This window comes from Pelophylax lessonae (genome assembly GCF_965119305.1).
Source record: "Pelophylax lessonae genome assembly, chromosome: 10".
Classification (NCBI taxonomy): domain Eukaryota; kingdom Metazoa; phylum Chordata; class Amphibia; order Anura; family Ranidae; genus Pelophylax; species Pelophylax lessonae.
This window is the reverse complement of record NC_138777.1, coordinates 232,870,330-232,888,617: the sequence shown is the minus strand read 5'-3', so window position 1 is coordinate 232,888,617 and position 18,288 is coordinate 232,870,330. Positions and strand designations below refer to the sequence as shown.

At 45.1% G+C, this 18,288-nt stretch overlaps 1 protein-coding gene across 2 annotated transcripts; it reads right to left on the bottom strand.

The window, feature by feature from the left end:
* Positions 1-1,993: 1,993 nt before the first annotated feature.
* On the bottom strand, positions 1,994-18,002 carry LOC309565628 (carbohydrate sulfotransferase 5-like). Of its 2 annotated transcripts, none has more exons than XM_082270583.1 (2): positions 17,950-18,002; positions 1,994-3,179 (listed from the first exon to the last, which is right to left on the bottom strand). In XM_082270583.1, exon 2 carries the CDS (start codon positions 3,169-3,171, stop codon positions 2,032-2,034), a length of 1,140 nt encoding a protein of 379 aa, XP_082126709.1. In that variant the 5' UTR covers positions 3,172-3,179; positions 17,950-18,002; the 3' UTR covers positions 1,994-2,031. The 2 variants fall into 2 exon arrangements, with proteins under 2 accessions (XP_082126709.1, XP_082126710.1); XM_082270584.1 differs by having other exon boundaries at positions 17,960-17,985.
* Between the last annotated feature and the right edge of the window lie 286 nt (positions 18,003-18,288).

The following is an 18,288-nucleotide window of genomic DNA, read 5'->3' as shown; positions in this document are numbered from 1 at the left end:
TAGGAGCCTTGCTGTTCTATAAATAGGGTCCTGACTGTTCTATAAATAGGGTCCCCACAGTTCTATAAATTGGGCCCTGATTCTTCTTTAAATAGGGTCTCCACTGTTCTATAAGTAGGGCCCCCACTGTCCTATAAATAGGGCTAGTGTTACAAGGTTTCAGGTGTGAATGGGGAGCAGGTGTGTTAAATATGGTGTTATCGCACTCACTCTCTCATAGGGAATTCAACATCGCACCTCATGGCAAAGAACACTCTGAGGATCTGAAAAAAGAATTGTTGCTCTACATGAAGATGGCCTAGACTAGAAGATTGCCAAGACCCTGAAACTGAGCTGCAGCATGGTGGCCAAGACCATACAGCGGTTTAACAGGACAGGTTCCACTCAGAACCGGCCTCACCATGGTCGACCAAAGAAGTTGAGTGCACGTGCTCAGCGCCATATCCAGAGGTTGTCTTTGGGAAATAGACATATGAGTGCTGCCATCATTGCTGCAGAGGTTGAAGGGGTGGGGGGGTCAGCCTGTCTGCATGGCTGTTGTCCCAGAAGGAAGCCTCTTCTAAAGATGATGCACAAGAAAGCCCGCAAACAGTTTGATGAAGACAAGCAGACTAAGGACATGGATTACTGGAACCATCTCCTGTGGTCTGATGAGACCAAGATAAACTAATTTGGTTCAGATGTTGTCAAGCGTGTGTGTCGGCAACCAGGTGAGGAGTACAAAGACAAGTGTGTCTTGCCTACAGTGAAGCATCATGGTGGGAGCGTCATGGTCTGGGGCTGCATGAGTGCTGCCGGCACTGGGGAGCTACAGTTCATTGAGGGAACCATGAATGCCAACATGTACTGTGACATACTGAAGCAGAGCATGATCCCCTCCCTTCAGAGACTGGGCCGCAGGGCAGTATTCCACCATGATAACGACCCCAAACACACCTCCAAGACGGCCACTGCCTTGCTAAAGAAGTTGAGGGTAAAGGTGATGGACTGGCCAAGCATCTCTCCGGACCTAAACCCTATTGAGCATCTGTGGGGCATCCTAAAATGGAAGGTGGAGGAGCGCAAGGTCTCTAACATCCACCAGCTCCGTGATGTCGTAAAGTGTAAGAGGACTCCAGTGGCAACCTGTGAAGCTCTGGTGAACTCCATGCCCAAGAGGGTTAAGGCAGTGCTGGAAAATAATGGTGGCACTTTGACACTTTATGCCCAATTTCAACTTTTTCACTTAGGGGTGTACTCACTTTTGTTGCCAGTGGTTTAGACATTATTGGCTGTGTGTTGAGTTATTTTGAGGGGACAGCAAATTTACACTCAGATCCTCAGAGTGTTCTTTGCCATGAGGTGCGATGTTGAATTCCCTATGAGAGAGTGAGAGCGATAACACAATATTTAACACACCTGCTCCCCATTCACACCTGAAACCTTGTAACACTAACGAGTCACATGACACCTGGGAGGGAAATTGGCTAATTGGGCCCAATTTGGACATTTTCACTTAGGGGTGTACTCACTTTTGTTGCCAGCGGTTTAGACATTAATGGCTGTGTGTTGAGTTATTTTGAGGGGACAGCAAATTTACACTGTTATACAAGCTGTACACTCACTACTTTACATTGTAGCAAAGTGTCATTTCTTCAGTGTTGTCACATGAAAAGATAGAATAAAATATTTACAAAAATGTGAGGGGTGTACTCACTTTTGTGAGATACTGTATGTACAAGGTAAGTGATCCAGTGCAGTAGAGTCGCCTAAGTGATTCGGTTGGCAAGCGGTTTTAGGCTTTCCTATAGGTAAAAATCATACATGGGAGTTTACTCCCACTTTAAGATCATGCTTGGTATCAGAGAATAGTGTTCAGCTGCTTTGTCTTTTTCACCATTAGCGCAGATTTTAAATATTTTTATTATATGTAAACAAAACTTTTTATTAATGAATAGATATATGTACAATATGCTGTATATAAATCTTTAAAAAGACTAAAATTTCCTTTGTATTTATGACCTGTGCAAACATTTTTTCTTTCTTCTCCCTTTATGGCATAGGTAGCATGCTATCCAAAGATAAGTCTTTTTGCTCCTTTGCGTTCTGTAGCGTTCTGTAACAAAACAACGTCATCGCTTCGCTACAAATGCTTTGAACTTTCTGAATGCTTTCAAATGGAAGTGTTGTCCGCCAGGCTCTGGAGGTGTTTAGCGCATCTCGAGAGGAGATGACAAAGGATCGTCCACGTCCCTTTCCATGGGTCATATTATGGATCCAGCCTTTAAGTTTTGGGGTAAAAGGAAGCTTGGCAAACTCATAGACCTCCTTGGCCTTCCCCAATGGGTCTTGGACAATGTCCTCATAGCGCACCATCATGTAGCGCTTATTGAGTTTGCTCTGATCTCCAAACATGGCCGCTTCATATATCTGAGCTTGGCTCTTACAAACCTTTTCCATCGCTCTGAAGGACGTTTCATTTGCATTGCCTTTGGTCCCCCTTAGCATGATGTTGGTGTCTTGGGACAACATTGAAGTCACTTGCTCACGGGACTGAAAGACGGCGCGCGGGTCCCGGACCAGATGGAGGATTTTTAGGTTCAGAGATGGATCTTGAAGCAATGGACAAAGCACTTTGAAATCAAAAAATCTCACTTCTTTGACCACGATATGATTATAGGTATTACACGCTTTTTGAATGGTGTCAAACGGGTACTTAGTGCAAAATGCCTTGCAGCTTAATTGTGGAATGATGTCATTGCGATTAAAGGAGTCACAAGCAGGTGGGGAACATAAGGCCCGACTGGTTTCCCACTGAAACAGTTTTGACTTATTTTTTTGTTGGGGCATGTAGGCATCGAACACTGACATGTCACAATGGAATATGGACCTCATCAGATCCCGAACCGCCATGTGCAAAACCTCAATGTTGTCCTGTCTCATTTTACCCCACACGTGCCAAGCTGGCTCCATCATGTAGAAGACGTCTGGGTGTTGGCTGAAGAGCTGGCCGGTGAACGAGGAGCCGGATCTCCAGGAGGAAATGATGAGGAGTTGACTCCGATCTTGTTTGGGCGCATCAGGAGAGGGGTTGAAATGCAGCCTCATTAAAATAATGATGAATCCTGCAGTTTGGGCTGCCATCAGTAGAAAAGTGGACAGTTTACTGGCACTGATCTTCCACATAATCATGGCGGAACCTGAAGAGAACAAAGAAAACAGAGGTAATACCAATGCGTCTTTTGCGTTTCATTTCATAGGAAGCCAAAGCCAATTATAAATGAATATTCAAAGAGTTAGTAAAGACTAAAGAATTTTTTGTACCTATAGGTAAGCCTATGATAAAGCTTACCTATAGGCACTGTAAATATCTAAACTATGTAAATATAGCCAGGTCTGGGAGGAAAGGAAGAGGAGACAGAGGGTGGGGGGGGGAACGGGGAAGGGACGAGGAGAGAACGGAGGAAAAAGAATGTAACAACCAGTCCTGGAAATGGGGATTTAATTGTGCCCAAACATAGCAAACAAAATACCGTATATTAAAAGGAATTAATCCATATTTCTTTAAAGTAAAAAAAAGATAAAAGGAAACAGTCACAATAAATGTATGACAGGAAATACATATAATGCGTCACGTGATCTAGTGGGTGGATCATGTGATCAGGTTGGTCGATCTACGCATTTCGCTCACAATCACTGAGCTTCTTCAGGATCGAATTTCATATGCATTCAGAAAAACCTTTGTGATAAAACAATATAAAAAAATGGGGGGGGGGGGATACCAATATATTTATGTTTACTAACAGCAAACACCAATGGACACTTTTCTGGGCTACTCCTCCTGCTGCCTTTGACACAGTAGACCACCCCCTCCTCCTCAAAAAACTCCACTCCTTTGGCCTCCGTGACCGTACTCTTCACTGGTTCTCATCCTACCTATCTCAGTGCTACTTACAACTCTACTACCTCCTCTCCTCTTCCTTTCTCTGTTGGGGTCCCCCAAGGTTCTGTCCTGGGACTACTCCTTTCCTCAATCTACACCTCCTCCCTGGGTCAGCTGATTGCCTCCCATGGCTTTCAATATCATCTCTACGCTGATGACACCCAAATCTATCTCTCCACGCCTCAGCTCACTCCTTCAGTCTCCTCACGCATCACCAACTTACTAACAGACATATCAGCCTGGATGTCACATCACTTCCCCAAACTCAACCAATCCAAAACTTAGCTCATGGTATTTCCTCCCCCACGGTCCTCTTCCCCTGATTTCTCTGTCAACATCAACGGCACAACTATCAACCCGTCCACCCATGCTAAGGTATAATCCTGGACTCTGAACTATCCTTTTGGCCTCACATCCAGTCACTGTCCAAAGCTTGCCGACTCAACCTCCGCAACATCTCCAAGATACGTCCCTTCCTAACCAATGATACCTCAAAGCTTCTAATCCACTCCCTGGTCATCTCTCGTCTCAATTACTGCAACTCCCTCCACATTGGCTTACCTTTAAAAAGACTCCTCCCCCCTTCAGTCCATCATGAACGCTGCTGCCAGGCTCATCCACCTTGCAAACCGCTCTGTGTCTGCTACCCCTCTTTGCCAATCCCTCCATTGGCTGCCACTCAGCCAACAAATTAAATTCAAGTTACTAACCATAACTTACAAAGCCATCCATAACTTGGCGCCCAGCTACATCACTAATCTGGTCTCAAAATACCAACCAACTCGTTCTCTTCGTTCCTCCCAGGACCTCCTGCTCTCTGGCTCCCTTGTAACCACTTCCCATTCTCATCTCCAGGACTTCTCCCGAGCTTCTCCCATCCTCTGGAATGCTCTACCCCCATCTGTCCGACTATCTCCTACTTTGTCAACTTTCAGATGATCCCTGCAAACACATCTCTTCCGAGAAACCTATCTGGCATCCACCTAACAACTGTACTTTTATTTTCTCCATCAGCACATCCCCCACAGTTATCACCTCTTGTATATCTTGACCCTCCCTCTTAGATTGTAAGCTCTAATGAGCAGGGTCCTCTGACTCCTACTGTATTAAAGTGTATTGTATTTGTACTGTCTACCTTCAAGTTGTAAAGCGCTGCGTATACTGTCGGCGCTATATAAATACTATATAATAATAATAATAGCCAAGCAAGTAATATAAGAATATGGGTATCCCCGCACTTAGGAATAAATGTATAATAGACCAAAAGTAAATTATATGCACTGCAATTAAAAAAATTAACTACCTATCTCTGAAAAATGATATAGTCAGGATAAATCAGGATTAAATGGCTATATAAAATATGTGAGTGCATAATATCAAGATATGGGCTGCTGCTGATAGCAAAGGTAGATGCCTTTAAAACTGTGTAGTGGTGTGTATATCAGCGCTGCTCCTCTGTGCAAAATGTGAATCAATAAAGTGCAAATAGTTATTGAATATTAAAAATGGGAATGAGCTTGCGGTTAGAAATAAATTGAAAAATATTAATTAAAGTGAGCTACTGCTGATTAAAACAGGCGTGTTTTCATTTAAATAGATTACAATATGTGTGTCAGCACATATATATACAGTAAACCCCCCTCCATTGCGGGGGTTACGTTCCGGACCCAGCCGCGAAAAGTGAAATTCCGCGAAATAGAAAAACCCTATTAAAATGCATTGTAGGCATGTTTTTTTTACTGTCACTGTACGTGTAAAAGCATTTTAAGGTCTTTAAACACACTTTTAAAACAATAGAAACTCATTTAAACACATAAAAGATACTGAGAGACATAGCAAGAGCTATGAAAAACACAAAAATCTTTCATTTTTAATGATTTATATAGTAAAATAACATAACAAAAAAAAACGCGAATTACCGGGACCGCAAAAACTGAACCGCGATGTAGCGGGGGATTACTGTATACTGTATATATATATATATATATATATATATATATATATATATATATATAGATATAGATATAGATATATATCAATACAATATAAAAAATTGGGATAAGTTATGATGTACATACATAACAAATTTAAAAAAAATAATTAATTAAATTGAGCTACTGCTGATTAAAACAGGCGTGTTTTCATTTAAATAGATTACAATATGTGTGTCAGCAATACTTCTGGGTACATCTGAATGAACAAAGTGCCTAATGAAAATGTGTCACCAAATAAATAACTGTGCCATTCAAAAAAGAAAAAAAATATTATGTATATATATATATATATATATATATATGTATATATATATAAAATTGTGATAAGTTATGATGTACATACATAACAATAAATAACAAAATAAATTAATATAAATAAAGTGGCAAGTGAAAAAAGTCCTTATAGTCCACTGTGACTATATTATATCGGTAATTCTTCAAAAAGTGCTGGTGCTCAAAATGCAAGTGATTGTAAAATTCTTGGTGCTCCACTCTGTGCTCCCCTCCTGTGTCCCCACTCACCGGACAATAGAATGGGATGAGCATTTAATGCTAGATCAGCATTGAGGGGAGGTCTATACTCCTACGTTCCTTCCTGGTAGGATCGAGTGTGCGTCTCATATAAAATCATGCGATCGGCTGCTAAAAAACTCGTGGTGGACGCCGTCTCCGCTTGCGTTCCAACCACCGGATGTGATGTCAGACGTTAGATGCCCGCTTTACGTGTTTCGCCCCTCCCACTGGGCGTCATCTGAAGCTTGATTTTATATGAGACACACAAGTTTGGAGACCCATGTTATATGTATTCACCTTTTTGGTGCTAGCTGCTGTTTATATTTTGAGCGCTCACTTTGTACATGTTGTTTAAATAACAGATATGACCTGATCTATGCTTCAGCGTAGATGGAAAAAAAAACAGAAGGTAACTGGTAGGTCATTATGGGAAAAACAATTTAATTAATAATTCTATTTTTTTTTTAAATAAGGCTAAAAGAGGTTTGTGTGTTCAACAAGACAGGAAAAAAAATAACTCCAGTCTTATTCTACTTGTAGTCAGGGCTTTTTTTCAGCGGGAACGCAGGGGAACGCAGTTCCGGCACCTTCAGCACTGAATGTATGTAATGGCAAGGGGTGCTGGGGTGTGGTCTATTGATGATGGCTGCTGGGAATCTATTTTTGCATGGGGTCTATGGTTGCTAGGGGGGTGATCTTATGTAGCTGGGGACTCAGTTGTTTGCTGCTATGAGGGATCTACTGTTATACTGTTAAGGGAGGGGGGTCTATTGTTGCTGGCTGCTGGAGAGTCAATTGATGCTGGTTGCTGGGAATATATGGTTGCTGGGGTGCATCTATTGTTGCTGGAGGGGGGGGGGTCTATTTTTGTTTGGGGGTTCTACTGTTGCTGTTTGCAGGGGATCTATTTTACTGCTTTTCTTGTCATCATTAACACATTCCATACCAGTGGCGGCTGGTGCTCAAAATTTTTGGGGGGGGCGCAAAAAGAAAAATGTAATAGGTATTGCTTCGCGCCAAAAAACGCAGTAAAAAAATTGCGTGACTTTGAAGCTGTGCCCCCTTCAATGCAATGAACACTGTGCTGTGCCCCCTTCAATGCAATGAACACTGTGCTGTGCCCCCTTTAATGCAATGAACACTGTGCTGTGCCCCCTTCAATGCAATGAACACTGTGTTGTGCCCCCACAATGCAGAGTTCAGCGTGCATGCCCCTTTCAATTCAGAGCGCCACAGCATTGTCCCCAATCACTGCAGAGCGCCACAGCATTGTCCCCAATGATTGCAGAGTGCCCACAGCATTGTCCCCCAATGATTGCAGAGTGCCACAGCATTGTACCCCAATGATTGCAGAGTGCCCACAGCATTGTACCCCAATGATTGCAGAGTGCCCACAGCATTGTACCCCAATGATTGCAGAGTGCCCACAGCATTGTACCCCAATGATTGCAGAGTGCCCACAGCATTGTACCCCAATGATTGCAGAGTGCCCACAGCATTGTACCCCCATGATTGCAGAGTGCCCACAGCATTGTACCCCAATGATCACAGAGTGCCCACAGCATTGTACCCCAATGATTGCAGAGTGCCACAGCATTGTACCCCAATGATTGCAGAGTGCCCACAGCATTGTACCCCAATGATTGCAGAGTGCCCACAGCATTGTACCCCAATGATTGCAGAGTGCCCACAGCATTGTACCCCAATGATTGCAGAGTGCCCACAGCATTGTACCCCAATGATTGCAGAGTGCCCACAGCATTGTACCCCAATAAATGCAGAGCGCCACAGCATTGTACCCCAATAAATACAGAGCACCTCAGCATTGTACCCCAATGATTGCAGAGCGCCACAGAATTGTACCCCAATGATTGCAGAGCGCCACAGAATTGTACCACAATGATTGCAGAGCGCCACAGAATTGTACCACAATGATTGCAGAGTGCCACAGAATTGTACCACAATGATTGCAGAGTGCCACAGAATTGTACCACAATGATTGCAGAGTGCCACAGTATTGTACCCCAATAAATGCAGAGTGCCACAGCATTGTATCCCAATAAATGCAGAGCGCCACAGCAATGTACCCCAATAAATGCAGAGTGCCACAGCAATGTACCCCAATAAATGCAGAGTGCCCACAGCATTGTCCCCCAATCAATGCAGAGTGCAGCGTGCGTGCTCCCTTCAATTTAATGCACTTACCTGGTGGCGGCGGCGGCGGCGGCGGCGGGTTCTTCCCTCCTCGATCCAGTCCGTCCTCTCTGCGGCGGTGGCGGCGGGAAGGAGAGCGGCTTCTCCCTCGTCCTCCGAGCGGCGGTGACGGTGAGTGACTGACTCACGCACCGGCACCGCCCCCATTGTGACGTCAGGGATCGGATGTCCTGGATGATGACTGGTCCAGGCTGGAGACTGGACCAATCACAGCCAGGATATCCGAAAGTGGGGGTGTCCAATCGCAAGGACTTGCGATCGGGTTACGCCCCCAGAAGGCTGCCGATCGGCGCCTCTTCTGGGACGTAACCCCACCCCCCCCCCCCCTAGCCACCACTTCCATTACAAAGGCCGGCAAACCCAATTTTTTTTTTTTTGTAAAACTTTATTTGTTCGCTTTGTCTTTTTTTTTTTTTTTTCTTTTTTTAGGGGTAGGGGGGCGGCGCCCTGGCGCCCGCTATGCACGGGCCGCCACTGTTCCATACACATTACTTAGCACCACAAAATTATACTTTGTTCTGTATTCTCTAAAAGAGGTGGCACTGGGAGGTGGGTAGGGGGTGGAACCAAAAGACAGTGTTTGGAGGTGGGTACGGGCAGACACAAGGGGTGACTCAAAAGGTAGGGAGTTCCTGCACCTATTCTCTGAGAAAAAAAGCCCTGCTTGTAGTCATATGAAAAGTTATATGAAAAGTTACTCTGCATGTTCTAGCAGGGCAGTCAGTCCCATTGGCTGACAGTTGGCCGTGTTCCATGGTCTAAAGTCATCAGTCAACTGTCTGCTGCCATTTTCTACCGCCCCAGCTGTGTGCCTGATAAACCCCTGAAGCCTGAACAGGAAGACAATAGAAATTAGTGATCTGTGAAGTTAGGCAGTGATTGTTTAGAGCAGAGAACAATGGCCAGAGACTCGGCACTCATTGGCTTGTAATGATGGGCTTGGCAGGGATACTGCGTATTACTTAACCACTTAAGCCCCGGAAGATTTTACCCCCTTCCTGACCAGGGGGTTTTTCGCGATTTTTTTACTGCGTGACTTTAACGGACAATTGCGCGGTCATGCGACGCTATACCTAAACGAATTTCACGTCCTTTTTTTCCCACAAACAGAGCTTTCTTTTGGTGGTATTTGATCACCTGTGCGATTTTTTGATAATGCGCTATAAACAAAAAAAGAGCGTACATTTTGCAAAAATAACAATATTTTTCACATTTTTTTTATATGAAATTCCCCCCAAAAAAATGTAAAAATCAACATTTTTTAACATTTTCGGCCAATTTGTTTTATGCTACATATGTTTGGTAAAAAAAATCTCAAAAAACATATTTTGATTGGTTTGCGCAAAAGTTATCGCGTTTACTAACTACGGGAAAGATTTTTGTCATTTTTGGAGTTTTTTTTTTTTTAACGAGTAATGGCGGCGATCTGCGATTTTTTTTTTTGCGGGACTGCGACATTGCGGCGGACAGATCGGTCCCTTGACTGACATTTTTTACACTTTTGGGGGTACCAGTGACATTACAGTAATCAGTGCTATACATATGCACTGTTACTGTAAAAATGACACTGGTAGGGAAGGGGTTAACTTTATTGGTGATCAAGGGGTTAAATGTGTCCCCAAGGGGGGTGCGTCTAACTGTAAAGGGGCGTGGCTAGTGATGTAACCACAGAGACATACGATCCTACATAGCAGGACCGTATGATCTCTGCCGTTACACCAGGGAGAATGACAGATGGTTGTGTTTACATCAGCCGCCTGCCTTTCTCCCTCTCCAGTGGGAGATCGCAAGTGGCCGGCGGACATCGGAACCGCCGGTCACTCACGCGGACATGTCAGGGAACGAGAGGGGGCGGGAGCGCGCTTCCGGCGGGGCACGCTCGCCCCCTAGAGGCTCGTAGGCGAGCGACGTAGTACTACGTCACTTTGCCTGTACGGGGCTGACTGCCCCCGTAAATAGTCATGCGGTGGTCGGCAAGTGGTTAACCACTTCCGGACCGGAAGGATTTGCCCCCTTAATGATCAGGCCATTTTTGTGCGATTCGGCACTGCTTTACTTTAACGGACAATTGTGCGGTTGTGCGACGCTGTACCCAAATAAAATCAATGTCCTTTATTTCCCACAAATAGAGCTTTCTTTTTGATATTTGATCACCTGTGCGATTTTTATTTTTGCGCTATAAACAAAAAAAAGGAGCGACAAAAAAAAAAAAAAACAATATTTTTTACTTTCTGCTATAAAACATTCCCAAAAATTTTTTTTTAAAAAATTAAATTTTTTCATCGTTTTAGGCCAATTTGTATTCTACTACATATTTTTGGTAAAACAAAAATTGTTGATTGGTTTGTGCAAAAGTTATTGCACCTACTAACTAGGGGTAAGATTTATGTAATTTTATTTATTTTTTTATTTATTTATTTTACTAGTAATTGCGGCAATTTGCGATTTTTAGCGGGACTGCAACAGTACGGTAGACAAATCGGACCCCTAACTAACAATTTTGACACTTGTGGGGGAACCAGTGACATTACTACAGTAATCAGAGCTAAAAATATGCACTATTACTGTAATAAGGACACTGGCAGGAAAGGGGTTAACACCAAGGGGCGATCAAAGGGTTAAGTGTTTGCCTAAGGGGTGCTTTCTAACTGGGGGGGAATGACCATAGAGACCTGTGATCCTATATAGAAGGATCACAACAGCTGACCAGTGGTGCCCCCCCCCCATCCATGCATCCGGCCACCTAATCTACATGCAGGGCGCCGAATGCATTGCATGGATTTTTTTTAAGCACCTGATTAGAGCCAGAGGCTCCAATAGGCTTCAAAAAAATAGGCGATTATCACACTGATTCTCCTCCCAGTCAATCAGGAAGCGGGTCAAGAGACCCCTGTTCTTGATTGGCTGAAAAGAGAGGCGATTTTACTGGCCTTTGGCCAGGAAGAGGGAGGAGACGCACAGCCGGAGGAGGTAAGAATGCTGGCCGTCCGTCCGTCCATCCGTCCTGCTGTGGGGGGTGGTGTATTTGCCTGCCAGCCGTCCCGCTGAGGGGGGGGGGTTGGATTTGACGCCACCCCCCCCCAAATTATCATGCTGATTCTCCTTCCAGCCAAGCAGGAAGCGGGTCGTGAGACCCCTTTTCCTGATTGGCTGAAAAGAGAGGCGATTTTACTGGTCTTTGGCCAGGAAGAGGGAGGAGACGCACAGCGGGAGGAGGTAAGAATGCTGGCTGTCCGTCCGTCCGTCCTGCTGTGGGGGGTGGTGTATTTGCCTGCCGGCCGTCCCTCTGGAGGGGGGGGTTGGATTTGCCGCCACCCCCCCCCCCAAATTATCATGCTGATTCTCCTCCCAGCCAATCAGGAAGCGGGTCACGAGACCCCTTTTCCTGATTGGCTGAAAAGAGAGGCGATTTTACTGGTCTTTGGCCAGGAAGAGGGGGGATATGCACAGCCGGAGGAAGTAAGAATGCTGGCTGTCCGTCCAGCCGTCCGTCCCACTGTGGGGGGTGGTGTATTTGCCTGCCTGCCAGCCGTCCCGCTGTTGAGGGTGGATTTGCCGCCACCCCCCCCCCCAAATTATCACGCACCAACTGACCGTCCTTCTCTCTCAGCGGGGAGCGATTGCGGGTGCCCAGCGGCAATCGCGGCTGGCGGCCCCGTGGATCGGCATCTCTGCTGCCTAGTTGGGGCGGGAGCATTCCAGCGGCGATGTGCGCTCGCCCCCCCAGCACCACTCCCCCGACGGACGTACCCCTATGTCATTTCGCACAGTAAAACTGCGGCGGGCGGTCGGCAAGTGGTTAAAGGTGCCACTCCATGAAGTGTCTGCAGTTTCCTTTGTAGAACAAGGGTAATACCAGCGCACAAAAAGTCCACAGATATGGCCTTAAAAGCAAAGGAGTCTATAATAATATCCATGAAACAGGCTGAGGTGAATGGGAGGTGGTCACACTAGGGCAAAAAGCTCTCCTCTAGGAGTGACGACGACTCTGGATAAGGCACAAAGAGAAAACAGAAGAGCGCCTATAAGTGTAGCAGTTTATTGTACATAATACGGGTAATCAGCCAAGTAAAAACTCACTTATTGTCTAGGTAAAAAGGCTGGTCAGTTGAGGTGACGATCCAGCAGCGGGATGGTATGGGCTTCCAAGACCGGAATGTGCAGCCGTCAATTAAGCCGGAATCCCGCCAGCGAGGACGGTGTAATTACAGGTACAGGCTTGGTGGAGAGCAGCCTTGACTGGCGTGCGACGTCACCAAAGAGGGGTTAACACGACGCGTTTCTGAGCATGCGCAGGGCTCGTACAGAGCATGCACGCTACTTTCTCAAGTGTTGCCGGGACGGGAATTAGCCAGATTAATATAGGAGTTCAGGGATCGTTAGTAAGAAATCCAGGGTTCAGGGATTGGTAGTAAGTAATGCAGAGTTCAGGATATGGTAGAAAAGAATGATAGTAGCACTTGAAACAATATAGAAAAGTCTCTTAAAATAAACCATAGAGACCCCCCAAAATGCCAGTCTGGTTAGTGATGAAATCCTCCCAGCATTTGGAAAACAGTCCCACAAGCTTATTGAAGACGGTATATATGAACATCAGTCCCTTTAGACTCCAAAACTTCCACAATTTACAAAAATGCAAATCATTCGTGTAGTCCAGAAGGGTCACCGCTAATCCACCACCAAGTGCAGGGGGACAGTAAGAAATGGCCACTCACCAGATCACGATGCTCACTTACTCTCATAAATGAGCACACCTCGCATGTATATAATAGATCCCCACGTAAGTAGATATCAGCAAGGGTTAATTCCAAGATCGGTTCAGTGACTCTCTTCCTCTAAATGTTCGCTTGTGGGTGGACAGGGTGCGTTCAGTGCTTCTCACCTGCACCTGCATGCCTGTCCCATTAGGAAAACTAGAGTTCAGGATATGTTGTAAGTACTTACTACCGATCCCTGAACTCTGCATTACTTACTACCGATCCCTGAACTCTGCATTACTTACTACCGATCCCTGAACTCTGCACTACTTACTACCGATCCCTGAACTCTGCATTATTTACTACCGATCCCTGAACTCAGCATTAATTACTACCGATCCCTGAACTCAGCATTACTTACTACCGATCCCTGAACCCTACATTACTTACTACCGATCCCTGAACTCTGCATTACTTACTACTGATCCCTGAACTCTGCATTGCTTACTACCGATCCCTGAACTCTGCATTACTTACTACCGATCCCTGAACTCAGCATTACTTACTACCGATCCCTGAACCCTACATTACTTACTACCGATCCCTGAACTCTGCGTTACTTACTACCGATCCCTGAACCCTACATTACTTACTACCGATCCCGGAACTCTGCGTTACTTACTACCGATCCCTGAACTCTGCATTACTTACTACTGATCCCGGAACTCTGTGTTACTTACTACCGATCCCTGAACTCTGCATTACTTATTACCGATCCCTGAACTCTGCATTACTTACTACCGATCCCTGAACTCTGCATTACTTATTACCGATCCCTGAACTCTGCATTACTTACTACCCATCCCTGAACTCTGCATTACTTACTACCTATCCCTGAACTCTGCATTACTTACTACCTATCCCTGAACTCTGCATTACTTACTACTGATCCCTGAACTCTGCATTACTTACTACCGATCCCTGAACTCAGCATTACTTACTACCGATCCCTGAACTCTGCATTATTTACTACCGATCCCTGAACTCAGCATTACTTACTACCGATCCCTGAACTCTGCATTATTTACTACCGATCCCTGAACTCTGCATTACTTACTACCGATCCCTGAACTCAGCATTAATTACTACCGATCCCTGAACTCTGCATTACTTACTACCGATCCCTGAACTCTGCATTACTTACTACCGATCCCTGAACTCAGCATTACTTACTACCGATCCCTGAACTCTGCATTACTTACTACCGATCCCTGAACTCAGCATTACTTACTACCGATCCCTGAACTCTGCATTATTTACTACCGATCCCTGAACTCAGCATTAATTACTACCGATCCCTGAACTCAGCATTACTTACTACCGATCCCTGAACTCTGCATTCGTTTCTACCGATCCCTGAACTCTGCGTTACTTACTACCGATCCCTGAACTCTGCATTACTTACTACCGATCCCTGAACTCTGCATTACTTACTACCGATCCCTGAACTCTGCATTATTTACTACCGATCCCTGAACTCAGCATTAATTACTACCGATCCCTGAACTCAGCATTACTTACTACCGATCCCTGAACCCTACATTACTTACTACCGATCCCTGAACTCTGCATTACTTACTACCTATCCCTGAACTCTGCATTACTTACTACTGATCCCTGAACTCTGCATTGCTTACTACCGATCCCTGAACTCTGCATTACTTACTACCGATCCCTGAACTCAGCATTACTTACTACCGATCCCTGAACCCTACATTACTTACTACCGATCCCGGAACTCTGCGTTACTTACTACCGATCCCTGAACTCTGCATTACTTACTACCGATCCCTGAACTCTGCATTACTTACTACTGATCCCGGAACTCTGTGTTACTTACTACCGATCCCTGAACTCTGCATTACTTATTACCGATCCCTGAACTCTGCATTACTTACTACCGATCCCTGAACTCTGCATTACTTATTACCGATCCCTGAACTCTGCATTACTTACTACCCATCCCTGAACTCTGCATTACTTACTACCGATCCCTGAACTCTGCATTACTTACTACCTATCCCTGAACTCTGCATTACTTACTACCGATCCCTGAACTCTGCATTACTTACTACCGATCCCTGAACTCAGCATTACTTACTACCGATCCCTGAACTCTGCATTATTTACTACCGATCCCTGAACTCTGCATTACTTACTACCGATCCCTGAACTCAGCATTAATTACTACCGATCCCTGAACTCTGCATTACTTACTACCGATCCCTGAACTCTGCATTACTTACTACCGATCCCTGAACTCAGCATTACTTACTACCGATCCCTGAACTCTGCATTACTTACTACCGATCCCTGAACTCAGCATTACTTACTACCGATCCCTGAACTCTGCATTATTTACTACCAATCCCTGAACTCTGCATTCGTTTCTACCGATCCCTGAACTCTGCATTACTTACTACCGATCCCTGAACTCTGCATTACTTACTACCGATCCCTGAACCCTACATTACTTACTACCGATCCCTGAACTCTGCATTACTTACTACCGATCCCTGAACTCTGCATTACTTACTACTGACTCTTAAACTTTTTCAACTTTCTACCTTTTTAGACAGTAAAAAAAATTATCCTGAAAAAGTAGATTCTTTGTATTTAGTTGTTCCACTGCCCATTCCTATAAATGTTCAGCAACTAATGAAAAGGTTCGGCTCACCCCACACGAGTCAACCAGTCTATGCTAATACAAGCATCCGTCCTGCTGTACAGTAGACAGCTTTACCTCATGCCTGCTATTGTGCTTCTGGGCCCAGAGTGTGAATGTGATTTATATTCAATAACCACATTGTTACTTGGTGAATGGTGGAGGGTTGCTACATTTATGTCAATATTTTAGTCTTTTGTAGTCCAATAAACTTGTAACTTTTTTTTACTGCATGAGTGTCGGTTCACAACACACATGCCATGCTGGAACCCTGCGAATCCACTGCGGGTTCCCACATCGCACCCGACTCGCAGGCAGTTCACTCTGCTATGTGCGAATTGCTGGGAGTGTCAATACAATGTTAGCGACACCCCCAGATCAATTCGCATATCGCAGTGCGAATTGTCGATTCAGACAAGACTCTGGTGCGGACCAGAAAAAGGGCCCTTTGCGACTTTGGTCCAAATTCAAAGCGAATTGAGCCATTCAATCTGTATGGCTGAATTTGCAACGCTTACACCCTAAATATAAATTTCCCAGAACAAATCTGCCCCCCCCCTCCCCACTGGAACCCCCTCTCCCAGTTCAAATTCTCAAATCTTTGCCCTCCAGCTTAAAAATTCTCTCTTCCCATATGCCTCCATCACAAATCCCCCCCCCCAAAAAATAATTTCCCCCTCCAAGCACAAGTCCTCTGCCCCTAAATTTCTCCTTCCCCCCACTCCATAACCCCCCCCCCTCCCAGCACAAATTCCCCTCCCTCAATACCCCATCCTAGCATAAATCCCCCCCCCCAATAAAAAGTCATCTCCTAGCACATATTCCTCACGATATTACTTTTTCTAGCACAAACCCCCCAAATACCTCCTCCTAGCACAAATCCTCTTCCACCATCCCCCTACCAACATGAATCCCCCTAAAATCTCTGTTCCCCAAATTTCCCCTCTTAGAATGATTCTTTCTTGCCACCCCCTAAATTCTCCTTTCCAACACAAATCCCCTCCCCCCAAAAAAAGTCACCTCCTAGCACATATTCCTCACGATAATACTTTTTCTAGCACAAACCCCCCCAAATACCTCCTCCTAGCACAAATCCTCTTCCACCATCCCCCTGTCAACTTGAATCCCCCCAAAATCGCTGTTACCCAAATTTCCCCTCTTAGAATGATTCTTTCTTGCCACCCCCTAAATTCTCCTTTCCAACACAAATCCCCTCCCCCAAAAAAGTCACCTCCTAGCACATATTCCCCCCACGATATTACTTTTTCTAGCACAAACCCCCCAAATACCTCCTCCTAGCACAAATCCTCTTCCGCCATCCCCCTATCAACATGAATCCCCCCAAAATCACTGTTCCCCAAATTTCCCCTCTTAGAATGATTCTTACCCCCTGCCACCCCCTAAATTCTCCTTTCCAACACAAATCCCCTCCCCCCCCCCAATCTCCTTATGTAGCACCCCCCCCCCCAAATCACATGATACCACAGTGCCCAGGGCAGCCGCCCCTCCTGCCCACCCCTTGTCCCGGCCCTGGTTCCCCCCCTCCACACACACAGATTGTTGTTGCATCTGCCAGCAGGACGTATCCACCTCTCAGAAGAACCCTTTTGGTAGCTTTGGTTTGGAAGACAGTGAGACTTCAAATCCCACACTTCCCTTGGATCAAAGTAGACTTTTCACTTAGACAATTCATAGACGTATCCCTTTAACGAGCCAACCTCAATAGGATTAAAACTCAATTGTTCTGCAGACCGTCCGTTACATTAAAAATTGCACTGATAACACATCAGGCAACATTTCCAAAATCAATTTACAAATTCAAGGAACCTGATCCTTTGCTTTGTTTTCAAACCGCAAGAGAATGTGACATTGAAAAACTCTTACCTTTCCTCACCTTCAAGCCAACCTTCCAGTGACACCAATGTGTTCCCGTGTAATGAAACCCTTCTTCTGTCACTTGCTGGGAAGTTCCCAAGTTTAGTACCTGAGCCTGGCTCCCAGGATCCTCCTCCATGTCCTGCTTTGCATTTCACAAACGGCATAAAAAAATAAATAAATTAAGAGTTCTATGAGCCTCATGTTTCTTCCATCACCATGAAAGCTCTTGAGGGTGGAAATAAAAATATTTGTAAGGTAGAAACAAGCAAAAAGCAAAATCCATGTGCAGTGAATGTGAATAGAGATTCACCTACATGTGCAATCTGCTGGAAGATTTGATGGCCT

Excerpts from the sequence above, each read along its gene's own strand:
- LOC309565628 (XM_082270583.1), bottom strand. The coding sequence starts at position 3,171 with ATGATTATGTGGAAGATCAGTGCCAGTAAACTGTCCACTTTTCTACTG.